The sequence below is a fragment of the Barbatula barbatula genome (assembly GCF_947034865.1).
Source record: "Barbatula barbatula genome assembly, chromosome: 3".
Lineage (NCBI taxonomy): Eukaryota > Metazoa > Chordata > Actinopteri > Cypriniformes > Nemacheilidae > Barbatula > Barbatula barbatula.
The window spans coordinates 4,356,028-4,378,705 of NC_136764.1; the positions used below are offsets into that span (position 1 = coordinate 4,356,028).

At 38.7% G+C, this 22,678-nt stretch overlaps 2 protein-coding genes and 1 long non-coding RNA gene across 4 annotated transcripts in view; 2 read left to right on the forward strand and 1 right to left on the reverse strand.

The window, feature by feature from the left end:
- Nucleotides 1-4,821, forward strand: LOC306891796 (protein lifeguard 1). The gene is made up of 7 exons (XM_079452340.1): nt 1-36; nt 581-816; nt 929-1,011; nt 1,085-1,285; nt 2,381-2,509; nt 3,241-3,384; nt 3,805-4,821. Exons 2-7 carry the CDS (start codon nt 582-584, stop codon nt 3,955-3,957), a joined length of 945 nt encoding a protein of 314 aa, XP_079308466.1. The 5' UTR covers nt 1-36; nt 581; the 3' UTR covers nt 3,958-4,821.
- A 4,561-nt stretch (nt 4,822-9,382) lies between these two features.
- Nucleotides 9,383-19,126, forward strand: LOC306891810. The gene is made up of 3 exons (XR_013786403.1): nt 9,383-9,929; nt 17,539-17,703; nt 18,162-19,126. It is a non-coding gene; the product is annotated as an uncharacterized lncRNA (long non-coding RNA).
- Nucleotides 19,127-19,469: 343 nt separating this feature from the next.
- Nucleotides 19,470-22,678, reverse strand: part of parp2 (poly (ADP-ribose) polymerase 2) — a 35,915-nt gene continuing 32,706 nt past the window's right edge. Inside the window, exons 9-18 of one of the 2 annotated variants that reach the window (XM_079452301.1) lie at nt 22,579-22,654; nt 22,203-22,305; nt 21,986-22,133; nt 21,768-21,906; nt 21,472-21,670; nt 20,739-20,866; nt 20,491-20,590; nt 20,158-20,256; nt 19,941-20,065; nt 19,470-19,847 (exon numbers count right to left, since the gene is read on the reverse strand). In XM_079452301.1, the coding sequence (XP_079308427.1) occupies nt 19,688-19,847; nt 19,941-20,065; nt 20,158-20,256; nt 20,491-20,590; nt 20,739-20,866; nt 21,472-21,670; nt 21,768-21,906; nt 21,986-22,133; nt 22,203-22,305; nt 22,579-22,654 (1,277 nt within the window). In that variant the 3' untranslated portion in view covers nt 19,470-19,687. The remainder of the gene's footprint in view (nt 19,848-19,940; nt 20,066-20,157; nt 20,257-20,490; nt 20,591-20,738; nt 20,867-21,471; nt 21,671-21,767; nt 21,907-21,985; nt 22,134-22,202; nt 22,306-22,578; nt 22,655-22,678) is intronic. The other variant, XM_079452302.1, reaches the window with a different exon arrangement.

The window sequence follows — 22,678 nt, forward strand, 5'->3', positions numbered from 1 at the left end:
TTCAGACCTCAAACTAGACCAGACGGAGGAAGAAAGGTAAGCATTTCACATGGGTTTTTAAACAATCTACAACTTATTTGTATTAGGAAGTGCAGTGATGATAGATTAAATACATTCGGTTACGGTGTGTTTTGTGAGGATATGTTTGAAGTTATCGCCTCTGTTTTTATATAAATGTGAAAAGTTTCTTTGGCTTAAGTCCTTAATCAGCTTTAAGTCAACAAATTGTGACCTTGTCATGAGTATTTTTATTTATTCAGATGAAATTCGATTGAACGAGAGTGACACAGTATAAAAAGTTATCCAGTTTTTCACACCATTCAGAATATAAACATGTCATTTAAAATGTAGAGGAAAAATACTGTAAGGCGATGTTGTGCGAAGACGAGCAATAGTGATGATAAAAAGCATGTTTTTTGGGGGAATTATACTCAGACTATAGATAAAATAACTATTAAACAATAAAGCAGAATTATTTTCTTAAATTATATTTGTTCTTGGTGTGTTCCACCGCCGGTCAATTCTTTAAAGCTGTATTTAATCTTTTTTGTTAATTTTACTTACTAACCTTGTTGTTTAGGATGACGGACATGGAGAGCCACGATCCAGCATCAGTGAATTACCTCAGCTGTGGAGCGGCCGGACCAGCTGGACCCGTGTACCCTCCTCCTCCTCCATACATGCCCCCTCCTTATCCTACAGGTCCTGTCATGTATCCTCAACCCATTCCTGCACAAGTTGGCTTTATCGTGCCAGAACTCCCGCCGGAGGAGGCAGGCTTCAAGAAAGAAGAAAACCCAAATTTAGTCGTGACAGGTGCTGCACTTTGAATAAGGATCAAATCAGGCAACACATGCTTTTCAATCTACTGACATATTTAATATTTCACAGGGAATAACAACATGTTTTTGGGTTTCCTTTAAAACAGATGAATCTAATCTAGATCAAGAAGGAGAAATCCTCGTGTCAGGATTTGAGGACAACACCATCCGCAAAGCGTTTATCAGAAAGGTGGGTATAGCCGGAAGCTCAGAATGTTGGGTTTCTTCATTATAACATTCAACGTGTCTTTTCAAACACGCAGGTGTTCAGCGTGGTAACAATTCAGTTACTCGTCACCTTTACTGTAGTGTGTGTGTTCACCTTCTCGAGCACCATCAAGACGGCGGTTCAGGGGAACATCTGGGTGTACCTAAGTTCATACATCGTCTTTATAGTGGTGGCCACGTGTATTGGCCTGTTTTCCACATGTAGCCGCACTCATCCCTGGAATCTGATGGGACTGGTGAGTTTATATTCATTTGTCATCATACGTTGCATTAGATACGTTTGCAAATGTTAGCGATTCAGGTCTAAGTCAACTTCTGGTTCTCTATTTAAAGGAGGATGAGCTAAAATACCCAGTAGCTTATTTGACCTCTATAAACTATAAGCTTGATATAAGCGCACCACAAACTGAAGCTGATTCCTCTTGTTGGTTCCTCTTAAGTCTTGCTTTAAGTATTCTTATCTACATTGCTTGACCCATTGAACAAAATCTTCCTCTGTCAATCATAAGATTTGGCAAGATTGTAATTTCCTTTTTAGGACAGATGGGTACAGCATACTTCCTCTATGTGCAGTGGCCTGAATGTGTGATGTACATGTTTGTGTAAGCGATAACACAGTCGACCTGTAATAACCTGACAGAGCGGAAATGTATGTTTAAAATGTATATCAAATACATACTTTTGTTTGTTTATGTATACATGTGTTCTCTGTAAAACTGCTTTGCAACGGTGTAATTGTGAAAAGCAAATTGAATTGAGGTTGTTTCAAACCTGTATAAATTATTTAAATATTTATTTCTGCCAAAACGAAGGAAGATATTTGTAAGTATCTCAGGAACCCAACAGATCTCAACCCCATCGACTACCGTTGTATTTATTTTCCCTACTATGGCAGTAAATGGGGGATGATACCTATTCGCTTACTTGCATTCTTCCAAATATCTTCCTTTGTTTTCGGCAGAAAATGTATAGAAAAGAAATGTATACCAGTACAACCGAAGGGTGAGTAAATGATGATGGAATCTTCATTTCTATCCCTTTAATATATTTTGCTATAATGTTTATTATAATTTACCATATAAATTGGTACCAATAAGTGGTCATTTGATTCTAAATGATTTTAACACAAAATGAAAAAACCTTTGGAGAAAATACAGTTTAGCAGCATCACATACACTCGCTCTGTTGGGTGCAGAATGAAACGATTCAATCGTTTATGTCATCAGCTTTACATAAACAGAGGGAATGCGTGGAGGGAATTCTGTGTAGTCTTTGCTATTCCAAACTAAACCTGTCATGTAACACATGCGACGTTTTCTTGTGTGCGACAGTCAATGGTCACCCTGAGTCTGTCTTACATGGTGGGGACTGTGGCTTCATATCACGACACAGCTGCAGTGGTCATCGCTTTAGGATCCACTCTTGTCATCTCGTTCACCATCATCGTTTTCTCTGCCCAGGTATAATCAGTTTGTCTATAACTCTAAACAAAATTCTCACATCATCTGAAGGAACCTTAAAGAATAATGACGATGGACACAAATAGCGTTTTGTTTATATGTGACCATGGACCACAAAACCAGCACAGGTATATTTGTAGCAATCGCCAAGAAAATATGGGATCCTTATAAAAACAATTAGGATATTAAGTAAAGATCATGTTCCATGAAAGTTAAAGGGACCTATTTGTAACATATATTATGTAAACTTACCCCAAATATATCAAACTTTTGTGAGTGAATGCGGCAAACTGGCTAGAAGCAAGCCTATAAACTTTGCTCGCTGCTGACTGCTCATTGTGAATTACCCACTCGAGTTTGGTATCGATGTAAAGATCAGGTTCATCTACTCTCCCTAGAAACGGCCTTCGACAGCGCCTTATGATTGACAACATTAAAGGCGATTTCCTCAATATTTAGACCCTCAGGTTCCAGATATTCAAATAGGTGTATCTCGACCACATAGTGTCCTATCCTAACAAACCGTACATCATTGAATCGCGATGAGGTGACCTCATTCACCTATGACTGGTTTTATTAATTGTAGTATTGAGGTCAGAATGAGCCTTGAACTACAGTTATTGACCACCAATGTATTTCATACTAAAAAGTTCTACAGTAATATGATGTTTAATCTCTTAGCTCAGTTTGTGACACATTTCTGATCCGTCTGTGTTGTGATCTGCGTTCAGACGCGTCTGGACTTCACCGTGTGTAACGGCATTCTGCTCGTACTGTCTGTCGACTTGCTCCTGTTTGGATTCTTCAGCATCTTTTTTTACTCCAAGGTTGTGCAAATTGTTTACGGATGCCTGGGAGCTCTTCTGTATGCCATGGTAAGCAATAACAACAAACATTCTTAGCAACGGCTTCCAATGATATCGACAGCATGCAAGCACTTCATTTTGGCCAGTCGTGCTAAACTAAATACAGTCCAATGGATATTACATTGTGTATGATCATATTTTAAGAGTTTGGTTAAAAAAAAGGAGATTACAAAAATCTTGTTTTTCATAATGTTATCGTGTTTTTATTGTGTTAGTTAGCTGTATTGTTTATTTGTTATTCTGGCTTAAATCAAAACAAACCAACTGCAGTTTGATTGATATGAATTGGAATGCACAATAAAGAAATATGATTTTTCACTAATTTGATCTCATTTTGGAACCAAACTCTTATTTTTTTTTGTCATTGTCTTGTTTTGGAAGAAAAAACTGTTTGCTAAATGGCCAAATATGTTTGTATCTCTGCTGTAGTTTCTGGCGGTGGACTGTCAGCTGGTGATGGGCAGGCAAAAATACAACCTGAACCCTGAAGAATACGTGTTCGCTGCTTTAATCATCTACCTGGATATCATTATGATATTCCTCTACATACTTATGATCATAGGTGGAGGCTCAAAGAACTAAAGTTTCTTTGTCTTTGTACATATACTGTACATGCACCGATGTGACACATGAACATTTAAACAAACACACACTGCACACAAAACATCTCATTTATGAAACGAATTAAACGTCTGGTGCTCACTGTATGTGCTACCAGAAGACGCAGTACTTCATATCATTACAACTGTTGTGCTTCCTCTGCTGGCTGCTGAAGGACAAGCACAGAGTTCGACTGACCACCAGGGGAAGGTGTTTTTTCATGACCTATAAGCCCCCTGAGCAGAGACTTTACTGTCCTCCATGGCAGACCAGCAGAATCCAGGTTTAAGACTCATATCTTTTAACATTTTATTGAGTTGTCTGGTTGATTGATATAATAGTTTTTGTATTATGAATAGTTATCTGATATTCCTCCGCTTTAGTTTTTCTAGCAGAAATTAATGATCTGAATGACATGTTTGTTTATCACAATGGTTTTCATACTGTTTCAAAATGTACTGCAAGTGACAAAGACAAATGAATGATGGGGATCATGAAAACCTCAAACTCTTTTACTACCCTGCAATGTGACTGCTCTTTTTTGTGCTTGTATTAAATCAATAAATTCTGTTTTGTTATTTACTTGACATTGATATATTAGTGTGGGATGAGTATAAAACACATAAAATTGGTTTACAAAACTGCAAAAAAATAAGTCTATATTAGATTAGTTTTTCCATTCAGTTCCTCTTTAAAAGGTTATCCAGGTTGTTAGTTAAACAGGTTGAAATGACAGGTGAAGCTCGGGAACGTTTCGAAAACGAAAAAAACATAATGTTGTCAAAATGTGTGGAATGGAAATATAAAGAATGGTTTAATAATGCATTAAAGGGGTCATATGACACGAAATGACATAGATTTGTGGGCGTTTCAGACAGGTCTGGGTGAGCATTCGCTTTTAGATAGAACGCATCTTTTGATCCGACACATTGATTTTTGCAATTGTACGTGTCTAATACATGCATGGGCAACTTATAACATACCAAAGATACAGAAAAAGCAAAGAATGTGTTTTCCATGAATCTAACGCAAGCTGGCATCCTATAGCTCCACCCCTGGATGAAGCTTTAAACATCACAGATCAGAGGGTGTTCAGACAAGACCAGACAGAGGAGAAAAGGTAAGAATTGTATACAATTTCAATTTTTAATCCATGTCAATGCTGAATTTACATGGAGGTTTATCTAATGGGCAAGACTATTGATTTCTTTGAAAAAGATTTGTTCACTGACCGAGTAATCAGCAGAGTGTTAAATGAACACTGCTCAGTGTGTATGTGAGTGCACATAGTATGAGGATTAAATCGCATATCTATTTAAGGGAACAACATGGTAACACAAAGCGTATATTAATAGTATTCAAGTAATAAGATAGGCTAGAAGCAAGGGGTAACTTCAAATCTTTTAAATGAAGAACTTTCTTAAAGCTGAAACCAGAGCAAGTCTATCTCGGGAGCTCTACATGTTTTTAAACATTTAAACTCCCATTTACAGCGTTTCACAAGACACATTGTCTGCATAAGTGCCCCATTTCCCTGCATGCTATAGCCATTTTTAGTTTATTTGTACGTTTGATTTCATTAGATACAGTCTAGATTTGTACATGTAAAAGATATTCGTACGTGTAAAGCACAATCCAGAACACAATCAGTCAGATCTGTCTGAAAAAAAAGTATTTTACACATATAGAAAAATACGTTGGTACTTGCAGAGTGGTCTTCTCTTGCTATTATTTTTAATACGTTCCGTTGGTTTGTGTCGGAAAATAAAGTATATTCAATACATGTTTTGAGTGAAAAGACTGCAACATAAGAAACGTCTGAGAATGAAATAAAACTTGCCCGGTTGACTCAGCTTCTACTTTGTTTGGGTAAAGTTTAGATCGGAAGCAAACCATTTATGTAACACTTACAAATAAATACCCTTAAATTTATTTAAATCGAAACACTGCTTAGCCTTCTTGGGTTTCTTCACTATCAGATGTACAACACCACATAATGAAGAGGTATGAAACTAAAAATAAACAGTTATTATAGTCTCAGTCTGTTGCAGGCTCATGAGTTAAGCTGTGAAAAGATGGGGGTGTTTTTCGAATCCCCCAAAAATTCTTCAACCTCTAACTATAAACACATCCTTAGCTACAAGTTTTTAAACAGAAGCTACATTTAAAAACCCGACGCTGTGACACAGTCTGTCCTCAACAGGATGTGTTGAAGTTATTTGACTATTCTACATTTTTTAAAGAATACGATTATCAATCTTCAATTTTGTAAAGAATGCAAAACAATTGTATTTTAACCAAGGCTTAGAACCAAACCAGGTGGTAGCACTTTCCTTTTTGTAGATCTTGAGATATCATCCCAAACTAAACATTTATAATATAAAACAGTGCAGAACCAAACAAATTGAAGATGAAGAAATATTAACTAGGATTTTTTCTTGTACCTTGTTTTTAATGCCAAAAAGATTGAAAAAGAGTCATTAACACAAACATGAAAGATTTCCTTCACACCAGATCGTAGACACACAGACATTTCCAGGATGGAAAATCAAACCTTTTTTGGTTCATTGTCTTAAGCCTATCCCATTATTAGAACGCATCCCTTAGAGATGCCAACAAAAACAAACTCCCATTCCTCCATGACCAGGAAGAAAATGTTAGGGCATGACTTCTAATCAAAAAGTAGTTTATGTCACAATGATAAACATGCTGACACAAACACTTGGGTCAGATTAAAGTATTTCAAGTATTTTATTTGGAACCAACTTTTGTTGATGTATACCTGTCCTACACTCACCTTGCAAGAAAAGATGTTTTCATCCTGCTGGCATGACAACCTGCTGTTCTCACATCACGGTGTGAAAGCTGGTTGTGTTTTTAAATGAGAGATCAAGTTAATGTAACTTATTAGAAACATCCCATAAACATTAACTTGATTTAAAAACACAACCAGCTTTCACACCGTGATGTGAGAACAGCAGGTTGTCATGCCAGCAGGATGAAAACATCTTTTCTTGCAAGGTGAGTGTAGGACAGGTATACATCAACAAAAGTCATAAAACACAACTGTCAACAAGACTGACAAACCATAAAACAACCTAATTTAATTGACTGCTTGACATGACTGGCCTGGGAGAGAGGGGGGCAATTCACACTTAGCAGATCATCAAATTCTCATAACTCATTTGCCAGATAAAAAGTCATAAAACAAAGATCAGCCACAGTGAAAATATGCTGAACTCGGTCAAAGACACTCAAATCACAAGAGCCTATATTCCTACACTACACTTATTACAAACCAGTTTACCTTTATTTCTCTTATAAGCTCTTATTGATAACAGAGGTTCTGCTTTAGTTCACGTTTTATTGAACATAATACTTTAATTCGTGGCAGAATCCTGTTGTTTTAATATTTTGATATCTGAATGATTATTATTGTATAATTTTGTTGTTTAGAATGGGGAACACGGAAAGCTATGATGCTGAACAAGATAACACAGAAAGCTACGATGCTGAACAAGATAACCCTGTGCCCATGCCTATGCCAGAGCCGCAGACTCTCTTAGGAGAACTGGGAGATTCAAATTTACCTGCTGTTCAGAAAGGTGTTCAACCTTGACAAAAGTGATCTACTGACATTTTGTCGTAAAGCAGCCCTGCATCACAGATACTGGTATATGTGTGAAAGTAATAGACTCACAATGACAGTGTACGTAATTATTTGTTTTCTCTTAATATAAACAGATGCCCCAAATCCACATAAAAAACATGAATTTCTTGCACCAGGATTGGAGGACAACACCATTCAGAAAGCATTTATCAGAAAGGTGGGTATCCAGTCAATAACACTGAATCAATAATGTGATTTTAATGAGCAATTTTCATTTTTAAACCTTTTTTAATGGCGTTTTTCTTCATGTCTGAATTTTTATACGATTTGTTTTACATTATTTTCAATCAAATATCGCAACCTCATTTGAAAGATAAAACACTCAAAATTTCTGTTCTGAGCTTGTTTTTGCCATCAATAAAATGCTCAAAAAGGTGCTTTTATAAAGGTCAAATAGTCAGTAATTTGTTTAATGGGGTCTTATCCGCAACAATTACGGCGCTTAACCAGTGTGGAAATATTTTAACTTAAGTATTATACCCGCTAACACATTATTATACAAATGTCTGTGAACTGTTTGAGTTTAAAGCTCAGTGTCGCAAAACTGCTCCGATTGCAGACAGATCCTTCTACCTCCAATTGGTGATGATTTTTCTTCATTATGAATGTGCGGATGGTCTACACTATAGTATTCAATTTGTCTTTTCAAACATGCAGGTGTTCATCTTGCTAACAGTTCAGATACTCATCACCTTTACTGCAGTGTGTGTATGCTACTTCTCCGACACAGTCAAGAAGATGCTTCAGGAACATGAATGGGTGCACTACAGTTCATACATCATCTTTGGAGCTGTGGACGCATTCCTTGCCAAGTTCTATAAATACATCTGCATTTTTCCCTTCAACCTGCTGGGACTGGTGAGTTTCATTGGAACCTGCGGGACTTAATATTAAATACTGAAGGGCTGAAAATGTATCTAAAGTTTATGGCAAGAAACTGTAGAAAAACATGTAATTTGGCAACTTAGCTGCAATTTACTGTAAAATAACAGCGAATATAGCCATGTACAATAAAACCTTTTGTATGAAACAAAATTTAATTTGAGCAGTGATATTAGTGAAAGTTCACTGCACTTAATGGACGAAGTGTCGTGAACGTGGTGGAAGAACAAAAAGTGCAGGCAGCGAGGATGAAGGGGTTAACAGAAGCTTTAAAATTAAACCCAAAACAAACACCCACGATGGGAAAGATCACTATCCAATCTTATCAAAAACTGAAAACAAACACTTCCCTTAAGGGGGCAAAAATAAACAAACAAGGAACTTGGAAAAGAACATACAGGGTACCGGACCATGAACTTGTTTCCTGCCCTGTACGGTGTGTTAAATGTACAACGAACCAGCACAAGACAATAGACAAGAGGGCATTAAATAGGGAGCTAACAAAGGAGATAATGATGGGCAGGTGTGGGTAATGAGACACAGGAGGAAAGCTATACTAGGAACGAGAGGGGCGGGGCCAAATGATGAGACTGGAGAGAACGCATATTATGTCCCAAATGACTATAATACGTCTCTCTCCACATAAAACACGTGAGTCTGTCATGATTCTGCCCCTAGACCAGAAAATCAAGACAAGAGAAGGCAGAATCATGACACGAAGTTACAGGAAGATCAATAACTGATCATCTACATTTATGCATTCGGCAGACGCTTTTTACAAAGTGACTTACAATGCCTTATTCTATACATTTGTTTCTACGTATGTACAATCACTTGGATCGACCCCATGACCTTGGCGTTACGCCATGCTCTAACCACTGAGCTACAGGAAAACATCAGGAGAGTAAATTCATTACTATCTAAAATCACAGTGTTCTATTGTAAACCATTTTACAGCAGTTTACAACATTTTACAAGAGTTTAAATGATTTGATAAGGTGTGAAGATATAAGCTTTTGGAGGAATGCAGTTAAGCATCAGTTATACGGTTTTCGCAGTACCATAGATACGTTTTCATAGACTTTTTAAAAATATGTACATAAATTAGGATATGAGTGTGCGTAGACACCGTTAGCTTTTTAAAAATGTCTCTGCCAATTGCTTCCATATTAGCGCTTTTATTTAATGAATCACTATTGTTGCAGTTTCAGATTATGCACTTGTTTTCACAAACCTGTCATCTAACATGCATCATTTTCTTGTATGTGTACAGCTAATGGTCACCCTGAGTCTGTCTTACATGGTGGGGACTTTAGCTTCATATCTGGACAAAATTGAAGTGGTCATTGCTTTAGGGTCAACTCTGGTCATCTCATTTTCCATCGTCATTTTCTCTTCCCAGGTGGAGTATATGTTCTGTATCGTCTACAACTCACACTGAGCAAAAAAAAAAGATTTATATACCAGAACAGATTCAATTTGGAATAGAAATGTTAAAATTAAATGAATGATTAAAGAGTCAGGATCAGTTTTGAACCACAGTTACAGACCACCAGGATATTTTATTTGTATATTATGTTTATGTAAGATTATTACTTTGTCTAGATAATAGCTTTTACGAGTTGATGAGTCTAGTCGATGGAACAATCAGAAGAACCGGATCCGGGGACCAAGAATGAAACAGACACCGAAGTACAGTTCACTCAAAGTCAAAGTTTATTCCAAATGGGTTCAGTTTATATATATGCAAAAGAGGAAGTGAGATTTGGGCTCAAATCCTTCACATTGGTGCACAGCACATATATCACACATTGTTAGTTATTCCTGTCTAGGGTAATTTATTAGTGCTTGGTTATACGTCGGTGCCACTTATAACACACCATGAGATATATCCTTTTAAGGAAGCATATATCATCTAAGGAAACATATATTATTCTCCTAGGTTACGTATAGCAAGAAGATGCATGGGAACCAGGGGATGCATGGGAACCATCAATGACCAAGATTCTAGAATCTCACAATGGCCACTTAAAGACCAACAGTCTTACAAATAACCATGTACCCCTACAATAGTCAAAACATATATTCAAAATAGTTAGTTCTCTTTTTATCACAGTTTCATTTCCTTTTTTGTTAAATTGCGTCTCCCAATATAAACCTATGCTTATTGCTGTTATCCCAACAAGTGCTAGAATACCAGTTATTCTATTCATCCCCCACATTCCTCAAGTTATATTTGATTTCAGGAATTGTGTAAATAATCTGGGTTAGGTGGCAACGCTTGGGTCTTCGCTTTTACTCTTATTTCCCCTTCGATTTTCTCAAATGAGTATAGAACTATTTGGCCATCTTGTTCATATTTCAGTATTATCCGTAGGGGGTTGTGAGCTTCGTGCAATGCGCTTATCACTGTCCCAATAATTAATGTGCCAAATTCAACAAAAGCATCATCAACAGTGCACTTACTGAAAGAGTCATGTTCGAATATATCCATAAGATATGAGAATAGATCAATTTGGCCCTTAGTGTACTTCAGGGGTATTAGGGGGTCGGCACTGTTGACTCAATGGGCCATCTATCTTCTTGCTTTGGGTGGCCCCCACCTCACGAAAGGTAGTTCTTTCCTCAGCGTAGTCAGTGCCTCACCCACCCTAAAATACAGTAAGGTGAATCCCCTTTTGAGATTCTATGTTAAATTGGAGCTTGCCTGCTCTCCTGAAGAACACAACTTCAATCTCGAAGCGTGTATCCACTGTGGCTGGTAATCTGTCAGAACTCCTGTCCGGGTTACGGCAATTACAGTTGCTGGTCCATGGTACTTTGGTTCTCCAACCTTAGTGGGCTTCAGACTTTTCACGAACACTCTTTGTCCTGGAACAAAACTATGAGTGGGGTTTTCTGAGGGCAGAGGAAGACACAGGGAAACATCAGCACATATAGAATTTAGCTTTTCGACAAGGGAAGTCACGTAGTCCTCCTGGATCACCTGCATGTCACCTAAGGAAGAAATACCGGCACGGCCTTTGACCCACGGGGTCGGGAAAGGCCTACCCATTAGCACCTCGAAAGGTGATAACTTGGTAGTGGAAGATGGGGTCATCCGTATTTCGGTTAACACGGCGGGCAACAAATCTACCCATTTTCTCCCCGTCTCGAGTGCGGCTTTCGTTAGGCGAGTCTTTAGCGTGCGATTGCATCGTTCTACGACTGCTGAGCTCTGCGGATGATACGGAATGTTGAAGTGCCAATCAATAGACAAAGCTTTTGCTAGGAGCTGTGTCACCTTCGACGTGAATGGCGTCCCGTTATCACTTTCGATAGTCGAAATTATTCCATAACGCGGTATTATCTCCTTTGTTAAGATCTTTACTACCGTTTTAGCATCCTCTTTCGCGCACGGAAATGCTTCTGGCCACTTTGAGAATCGGTCAATGATGACCAAAAGATACTTTAGATTTCCTACCGGCGGCATATGAGTAAAATCGATCTGTACATGTTGGAACGGTGATTCTGGGTGTGGCAACGCATCATGCTTAATTGCTTTGTGCGGATTTACCTGCGCACATGTTAGACATGCGTCCAAAACGAGTTTTGCCGTTTTATGCACATCAGCAATGCAATACAATTGATTAATTGCCTGAACAACTTTTGCACAGCTTGTATGAGACAAACCATGGTAGTGCCTTATTAGAATAATTAATCCTAACCTTGGTATTGCAATTCTACCCTTTTCATCTCTTATGATCCCCCTTTCGTCCGGAGCACAACCACTTTTGCTCCAATGCTCCAAATCTGCCTGTGTCGGTTGACTTTGTACAATTTTGATGTCGATATCTGGTATATTCGTTATGTGCACGGTCATTGCTATCTGTGTTTCATCTTTTTGGTGAAACTGTGATTTAATCTGACTTCTGGCTGCTGTCTTTGCAGCTTCATCAGCCCTGCGGTTCCCTAACGTTTGTTCATCCTCCCCTAAGGTATGACCTTTGACCTTCACTATGGCCACTTCCAACGGGAGCTGAACTGCTTCCGTTAGCTGCCCTATCAGATTAGCATGTGCTATGGGCTTACCATCGGCTGTTTTGAAACTTCTTGCTTCCCACATTTTAGCATAATGGTGAAGCACACTCCACGCGTACTTGGAGTCTGTGTAAATTGTTGCTCGCTTCTCTGTCATTAGTTCACAGGCCCTTATTAATGCTACCAATTCTGCCGCTTGAGCCGAATTGTAGTCTAGAGCAAAAGCTTCAATTACTTCGCCTGAGTCTGAAACTACAGCATAGCCACAAAGGTAGACACCATCATAGGGTTTTGAACAAGACCCATCAACATAGATGTGTTCCCCCCCATCCAGGGGCGTATCCAACAGATCGACCCTGGAAGAACAAGAGGTTGTCAGTTCAAAGATGCAATCATGATCAATAGTCAAATCTGTTATCTCCATAACACCTAAAAGTCCAAGCAAAGCAGGGTTGATACTTGCTGTCGTTTGTATACTAAGATTTCGTGTAGCCAGCAGAATAGCCTCATACCCTGAGCGCCTTTGCGCTGTCATGTGTTGTGTCTGCAAGTTATGTAAAATAGCGCCGACCTGATGCGACGCATACAATGTCATTGGGTGTGATAAAACAGTTTTCTCCGCCATCTGCACAATCAGAGCACCTGCAGCCACAGCACGAAGACATGCTGGCATACCTGTGACTATGTTATCTAATTTCTTAGACAGATATGCTACTGGTCTATATGCGGAACTATGCAGTTGCACCAGGACACCTACAGCTACACCCTCCGTCTCCCTAGCATGCAAGTGAAAAGGCTTGGTATAGTCTGGTAAACCCAGTGCTGGTGCTTTAATGATGGCTGCTTTCAATGCATCAAAATGTTCATCTGCCTCAGCAGTCCAGTCCAGACGTGTGTTTGGCGGAGTTTTGTGATCAATCAGACCTCTCAGGTGCCTGTCGTGGATCGCACAATCAGGTATCCATGATCTACAATAGTTCACTAGTCCCAGAAAACTTTGGAGCTGCTGTACTGTTCGTGGGGACTTAATGCTTCTTATCAACTGGATCCTGTCTGTGGATATTGCTCTGAGGCCCTGCAACAGTACATGACCTAAGTAATTCACCTTAGTCTGGACCCATTGCAGTTTTTCTTTCGAGGCCTTGAAACCTGCGTCCGCAAGCACATTGCAAACAATCACAGATGCTTTTTCACAGTCCTCCTCCGTCTCTCCTGACACCAGGATATCATCTGCAAACTGAAGCACACACACCGTTGATGGCAAATCAGTCATTCTTGCCAAAGTTTTGTGCACTGCTGCCGAAAAGACAGCGGGTGAGTCTGCATAACCCTGTGCAAGGCGTGTCCATGAATATTGTTGCCCTCTATATGTAAAAGCTAACAATGGCTGAGTCTCCGGGTGTACCGGCACAGAGAAAAAAGCTGCACACAAATCAATGACAGTAAAATACTTGTGTGAGTAAGGTACCGAATTCATGACAGTCGGAACATCAGGCACAATTGGTGCCAGTGGTATAATTAATTGATTGATAGCCCTCAAGTCTTGAGTTAATCGCCAAGTTTTTCCATCGGCTTTCACTACAGGGTTAATTGGTGTGTTGTATGGTGAATGTGTTGGTTGGAGGACACCCTGCTGGACAAAATTTTCAATCAAAGGCTTAATACCTTCCTCTTTATCTTTTGACAAAGGGTATTGTTTAATGTAAACAGGCTTAGTTGTTTTAAGCTTTGCTTTATATGGTTCCATGTCAATGAAACCAGTGTCATCCTTGAACTGAGACCATAACAAAGGGTTAATCATGGAGTCCACCCGTGCAGGCATACTGCCACAGGAAACAGGCGTGTGTGAGCCACTTGCCTGCTCACATGTCGGTAATGGATCGATGGATGCCTGTAAACTGGACAGAAAAGAGAAAACAACTTGTTTTTTAGTAAATTTTATATCCATGCCCAATTTATGCATCATATCACGACCTAAAAGGTTCAGCGGAGCCCCAGGTATAATGGTAAACTTGTGAAAAAATGGTTTAACACCTGAAGCTTTAACCTCCAAGAGAGGTGTCACATGACATGCAATGTCAGTTCCTGTTATTCCCACAGAGTGAATTATTTGGTTAGTTATTGGACCCTCATATTCGTTAGATGTCATTGATGAAGCATCTGCACCTGTATCAAGCAAAAATGTTTGAGGCTGTCCATTCACCATAAGGGTAAAGTAAGGCAAATCCTCTCCGCTATTTGAGAATGTTAAGGTCATCATACATAATTCTGAACTGACTTCACTCTGTGGGCATCCCTATGCTTGGTTTGGGTGCCATTGGGTATGATATGTGGCACCCGAGTTCTCGTTTCCTCGCTGTGGCGGACGTCTCCTGTCATCAGAGTCATGCTCTGCAGGACGTGCTGGGGGCTGTGTACCCCCCGAGTTCACTTTAGGTTCATTCTGCCTTTGCAACTGCCAGCAGTCTCGTTTAAAGTGTCCTTTCCTACCACAATGGAAACATGTCATATCTGACTTCCCCTTTTGGTGAGCCCTTGATGGTTTGAGCTCGGGGCTAGAAGTTTGATTGCGGTTATACTTCCCCTTTTCCTGGTGCCCTGTAAACATAGCATTTTCTACTTTTACCGTGAAACCACCTGATGCATCTAACTCCCTTATTCGCTTTCCTAGAGCTTCTACGGTCATTTCATGCAATCAATTCTGCGAAAAAGGTGTCAACATTAACAGCTTTTTCCCAAAAGAATTCATGCGGGTTTTGCGATGTGCCACTGCCTGTAATTTTATCATTGTCGGGTGATAACGTGGGGCATTTTTGAACTATCATTTGTTCAGTTATATCCCCTTCGAGTGTTCTCAGTAAAACTGCCCTGAAATCACTCCCTGAAAAATGCGCATATTTTGTGTGCGTCTTTAAAACAGTCACATATTTTCCCACTTCTTGTGGGGACGGTAAGCTTTTACAAATTGATTCCATATCAGACATTTTTAATGGTCTTATATTTAGCCTACGTTATTACCGGCCCGAATCCAAACCATTGAATTCTGAGATGCGCCACGCGCATTTGTTTCAACCTGTGATAGCTTGACTGTCTTTTTACCAGATCTAACGCTTTCACTCGCGTTGCGCTGTGCGCTCGGTCGAATGGTGTCGGAACGGATTTTCAGACAAGTTGTCTGCGACACAGGGGCTGACGGCAATATTTCGGGCTGGCAAAAAGTGGAGTATGATGGCGGCTTTTCAGATAAACCTTGCTTTGCAACAGGACCTTCGTCCCTCAGGACCTTCGTCCAACACCTTTTTAAAATCCTTCCATACAGCGTAAGCTTTAAGCATGTATGTATAATCCCATTTCGGGTCACCCCATCCTTCTTTCACCATACTTTTTGCCAGGTCGATTCCGTCATCGGAAAATGAACCGTCCCTTGGATATGGCGTATCAATTTGCGGTGTCATTTTCTCTGACCACCCTGCGAGATTACTGACATATGGTTCGACATAAAAACCTTGATCATTTCTATACATAAATGCGTTTGGCGTTTCGCCAGGCAATGGTCTCGAAACCGAATTTCCCATCTTTCACTTCAAAAGTTGCAGTAAAGCGAATAATGCAGAAATCAAAATAAAATAGCAGCAATGGAAACTTGAATGAGTTTCCCTTTGTTAGAGTGGATTAGTGTTTTAGGAACCTTTGAATGCTCAATCGACCAACTGTTTTAACTATATTGCATGTATCGTATTGTGACCGTGGGTGAATCGGTTCACCTTCTTTTTCGGGGTGCTTACGTTGTGAGCTCTCGCGCGACTTCCCGAGAATCACGGTCGCCCCTCTTTGCACCTTCTTTTTCAGTCACAATATATCAACATGAGATACCAGTTTAACAATTTTGTTTCTGTTCAATGATTCAAATATTAATTTTTGTTTCTCTGAACAATTTTTCTGAACCAACAAATTTGTTTCTTAATGCCAAAAGCTCTGTTTCTGACTGCCAAGCTGCACCGCGATCAATATCAACAGTTTGATCAGAACTGTATTTTTACTTGTGCGTTAATAGCTGTCCAACAACTACTGTTGTCCGACGCCACGGAACAACAATGGAATTTAAACCATTCCACTAACATAAGTATTAGAACCTATTTCGTCTCTCTACGAAATATCAAACACAAAAATCCTACAGGGTAAGCGTCATATTTACTTCAACCAAAATTTGTCAATCAAATATTTGTCAAAGAAATATTTTAAAACACTTACCCTTTTAATTGTAGGTCTGTGCCCGATCGTCGGTGCGCCTGTTGCCTCAGCTCAGCTTTGGTCACTTGGTTCGAAGAGGTTTTCCCCCTTTCACGGCACGAGCCCCCAAATTGTAAGATTATTACTTTGTCTAGATAATAGCTTTTACGAGTTGATGAGTCTAGTCGATGGAACAATCAGAAGAACCGGATCCGGGGACCAAGAATGAAACAGACACCGAAGTACAGTTCACTCAAAGTCAAAGTTTATTCCAAATGGGTTCAGTTTATATATATGCAAAAGAGGAAGTGAGATTTGGGCTCAAATCCTTCACATTGGTGCACAGCACATATATCACACATTGTTAGTTATTCCTGTCTAGGGTAATTTATTAGTGCTTGGTTATACGTCGGTGCCACTTATAACACACCATGAGATATATCCTTTTAAGGAAGCATATATCATCTAAGGAAACATATATTATTCTCCTAGGTTACGTATAGCAAGAAGATGCATGGGAACCAGGGGATGCATGGGAACCATCAATGACCAAGATTCTAGAATCTCACAGTTTAATAATGAATACTTTTGTAAGAACTTTTGTAATACTGAATACATTCACACTTTTAATTCTTAATCTTACTACTTTAAAATCACCGAAGTGCTGAATAAGCTTTTCTGAATAGAATAACTTTAATGTTTAACTCGAAGTTCAGTGCTTGAAAATAATTTCATCTTCATCTGTTCTTATCTGCTTTCAGAACTGTGTGAAGTTCAACTTGTTAACCAGCATTCTGTTTGTGCTGTTTGTCGACTTACTTATTCTTGGATTCTTCAGCATAATACATTTCTATATAGAAACTATAATTACACCAGATATTAAAAACATTGTCTATTCCTGCGTGGCAGCTCTTCTGTATGCGATGGTAAGGCATACAGAATATATTATGAGCAACAACAACCAATAATCTTGAGATGTGCCTTTTAAAATGGATCACTTGCCATTCAATTCAGTTGTCAAATCTACATTTGGCCACCCGATATATGATATTACATATTTGCCCACACAACATAAAAAACAAACTTTGTACCAATTTGCCATAGCTTTTTCTTCCTTCTTTTTGATCAAGTAGTTTCTCAACGAAATTTTCTCAGTAATTACAAAAATTAAAATCATTTGAACCAACGAATGATTTTCAATTTATTGAGGTTACACAATTGTGTATCTAATGCCTGTCAACAACATTGTTTGTTATTTCAATATTAACACAAAATCGTACATTGGCTCTTTCTACAAAAACAAATGTGTTCCAGTTACTTAATTCCCTTTGTTAGATTCAAATTTTTAAGTTGTTTGTCATTGTCTTGTTTGCGTGTCTTCTAGTACCTCTTGGTGGACTGTAAGCTGGTGATCGGCAGGAAGAAATACAAACTGAACCCTGAACACTATTTTTTAGCTGCTTTAATAATCTACTTGGATATCTTTCTAATACTTTTAAGCTTACTAGAAGATGAACCAAAGGACAAGTTTGAGGGTGCTGAAAAATTAGCTAAAGCCATGTTAGATGAAGAATAGATTGGCAGCAATGATGCAGACAAAGGCTGTAATTAACCTCTCTTCTTTTCAACCTTTCGTTGAACATACATCAAATACACATCAATAAAAAAAGGCAGTATAATTATATTACAAAATAATAAAGAGAAGCATGTTTGTGTTTGAGTACAGTGGTTTCGAATTTAATGTCTTATTGGACAACCTTTGTTTGTTTGCTGAAGATGTTGCTTTAATGTAGTTGCAATGCTATTAGAAACTAGCTGCAGTTGTGGCTTTAACAAGGTTTTGATATTCAGGATAAGAAGGCTTTTTATTAATGCTTTGCTGGCGTGTTTGGCCTTTCCTTTATCTAGTCTGAGCAGGTCTGTTTCAGACTTCAATGTTTTGAGCTAAATTATAAAGGCATATTTACATATTTTGTTTTACAGAAATGGTGCTACTTTTTTAAAGGAATACTTGTGCAGATAATACCTTTTACAGTGCAAACGTGTGTATAGAGGTCTGTGTAGGCCTACATTTACATGTACACATATTGTGACACATCAGAATGTGAAATGGACAAACACTTTTTTATATGAAAGCTAATGGACCTATTTACATCACCTATTTTAAAGTTTTCATTTTGTTATTTGCATTATGAATAATTACTTGATTTTCCGTATGTTTTCTTTATTGCAATGGTGTTTTACAATATGTATGGTAAAAGCATTACATGTAAATGAGAGATTATGAAATGATGTGATAATTTGACTTTTTATGCTTTATTAAATCAACGCATACTGCTTTGTTTGGATGACATCGATTTCTTATTGTGTGTGTATAAGGCGAGTATAAATAACATGAGTCACACCAAAGGTGTTCAGCTGGTTTCAGGTCCGGACCGTATGCAGATAGTCAAGTTCTTTCACACTAGACTGAATCAATCATTTGTTTTTGTGCATAGGAGCATCGTCATGTTAAAGCAGAAAAGGGCCCTGCCCACACTTATACTATAAAACTAGAGGTACATAATTCCCTGCTGAACACAAAGATATTTTGAGGAATGTAGGAAAGCGAATAGTAGATAATAGTAAGACATACGGTTTATTGCTGCTGTACTGTAACAAAATGAAAAGAACAAAGGCACATGTATAAAAGTAGAAAATATAACATTACATTTTATTTTGATTACAAATACCAATACTCCTCCTCTAAACAGAAACAACATTTTAGTTCTCAAACTACATTATTAAAACAATATAGAATTCCTCAGGACTTCCCGATTATAGCGACACTACACACAACTGTAGATTAGTTACATATATAAATATACACATTTAAGTCAGTTCGCTCGATGTGAATCATTAAATTTTGCTTCACCACAACGAGGGGAAATTAAACTGAACACGGAGGAGATATTTCATGCGTGTCTGAGCAGGGTTATAAACGATGTATTCATTATACATGAGCGAGTAGCCTCCTTTCTGACCCACCCCGGTCATTCCACCAGGCCCCATGGGTACCGTCACACCATCCCTAAGAGACAAATAGAGAAAATAACACGATTGTTCACAGTTCTTTAGTACAGCACCTGATTCAATCATCAATGAAATCTAAATGCAAACTCACAGTGAAACATGGTTGTTCGGGTTGGGTGCAGTCTTTCCCAGGCCTTTCGTACTGTGTTTCCCAGAAAGCAGTTGGTCAGCGTTGTAATTTGCATCCAAAAGTTCATTACTGTCCCCAAGGGCAACCTGTGTAGAGTTCATACAAACTAGCATGTGAGCAATAAAAATCTTCTAATGTTTAGAAAGGTGTCTAAAATAACTGAAGCGGACAAACTAACCTCACTCAGCAACAGAAGTCCCTGGTTGTTTTTCTGATTGGCAAAGCAGTAATTGGCACTTTTTGATGACATGTCGGCAAAGTAGATCCCCTTACCAAACTACACAGACAGGGAGGTTAAAAGATGCAAAGATTCATTTGTTAAATATCGACTGCTCGTATTGTATTTCGTATTGGTTTTGCACCCTGTCTACACCGAACGCAAGTAATATAGCATTAAGTAATTGAAAGGAAAATTGTGAACCAAAAAAAAACACAATTAGTTATAAGCAGTTTGTATTGTTGATGAGTTTAGCAACAGTAAAAGTGAGAACCAGGTGTGTGAAGTTCTCACCATGTATCCAGTTACAGGAGCCTCCGGTGGCGCCACTCGCAGCCCTTGACTCAAAATCCCCACCCAGTTAGACAGACGAGAGCCGTGCCACAACAGCATCCTAGTGTTCAAAGAAATAATAGACCATAAAAAATACATAAAATGGAAGTCACACAAACAAACAAACTCGGTGGCTGAGGAAGTAATATAGAGGAGTGGACAAAGTGTAACTGGTAAAAGTATCAAACATGAGAAGTTTGGTTTAGTACCTGTTGTCCATCTGAGATTGGAAGACGTCTTTCTCGCCCTCTCTGTCCACGGCAAAGACATCCAGAATGGTCATTGTGTAGTCAGTATGTGTTGGTGCATGAGTAGATTGCAGATAGTTCTCTATGACCTTCACAAGGACAGAAAGTGATGTTGAGCTCAGGATAACCGAGACAAACCGCATCAAACATTAAATCCCAGAGAAATAAAAAGTGACTATTCTTATTTATCCATGAAATATTGCAGCGTTTATAGTAAATAGCTTATCAATGTGGGTCATTTTCTTTTGATGCGCAAAAGAAATGCACTTCCAACCTAAATTGTCTATCCACCTCAAAAGACGTAAATTAGACGGCTTGGGCGGAGCATCCGCTTACCCCTCCCTTCAACTGTCAATCAAGTTCCATTTCAAAATGCATCAGTTGTTTTTATACATCCAATCAATTTGCAGCGAAAAAAGCAAGCCACGCCCACTAATTTCCTTTTAAATTACTTTTACTCGGAAATGGGTCTAGAATAGGGAAGTAAAAACAATCGCAACTTCCGGTTCATGGGAACTTTAAGAGCGTGCCGCTTCTAATGCATGCAATTGACTGATGTGGTGGCCTTCAGTGGACACATGGTCTAAATGTGAACATCCCAACAGAAATGAAAGAAAATAAAAAGCACATTGTGTCGTTTACAAGGAATATTTAGTTAAGATTACACTTTAACCATAACAGATGTCTTATGCACCTTATATTCACTGCTGTCAGAATCCAGCGGTTGCAGTTGACACTTCAGAGAGTGGTACTGTCTGTCCAAAGGATGCTCATCACTCTGAATGCTCGATTGAACCATTTTCACAGCGATCTGAATGTCACTTAGAGCCTCCAGCAAAGCGATCTTCTCCTTGAGCTCTTCTTCTGAACGAATGATGGGCGGTGTGCGCAGCCTAAAATCAACATCAGCAGTTCAATACATCCAATAACTTCACATTATATGCCAAATGAAATGCAACCACTAAATCATTTAATTGTAGGTGTTATTACCCAAAGTCATGTGGGATACGAGTGTAAAACTCATTGCATGCTTCCAGTAGTTGTTTATTACTGCCCTTCTTCTTTAAACACCCCTCAATCTTCTTCAGAGAGGCATAACCGGCTCGAATTTGCTCTGATGTTAGTTTCCCTGTAGGATAAATAAATACCATCAATTACAAATAAAGCTCAATATACTCCACTCTGGAAAACCAAATGCACACACTCACCGAGCGGTGCTTTTTTGATGTCAAACTTCATCTCCAGCACACATTCTTCCATAGCTTTCAGGTCACATATCAACTCTAGAAGGGATTGAACCTTGCTGTTTAACTGACAGGGTTTATCTGAAGTAGGGGGCGGTAACTTGTCCTCCTGCTGAGAAAAACATGAGAATGAAACAAATGTTTGTGTGATGTTGGAGCAGAAAAGGCAGTGTCTTCTTACTTTGTCCTCAGCGTTGTAGTCTACAAACACCATGTCGTATTTTCCTGCAACTTTCTCGAAATGTGCGCGATGTTCCCACTCATTCTTGGTCTTGTCAAAGAACCTGCATAATGCAAATAACACAACATACATTTTTGATTTATATGGTTATATGAATACACGTAAACTCGTCAAATGTATTGAAACAAACAAGTGGAACTAAAGGAAGTGTGTAAAATGTTTTATTCTCCCTGTTTTTTTTTATTTGAAGAACTGATGTGTCACCACAAATACTGTATATTTCTTTGCTCACATATTTGATTTCAAACATTCAGATTTGTATCTGACGTACATGAATTAAGAATCAACAGACTGAAATACATGTGAGAGATCTTACTTTTTTTTGAAGGTGTCTCTGGCCTGATCTAGATTCCCTCCACAGCTAACCAAGCTGTTCTGTCCAACTTTACCCACTGAACGCATACACAACATACAGT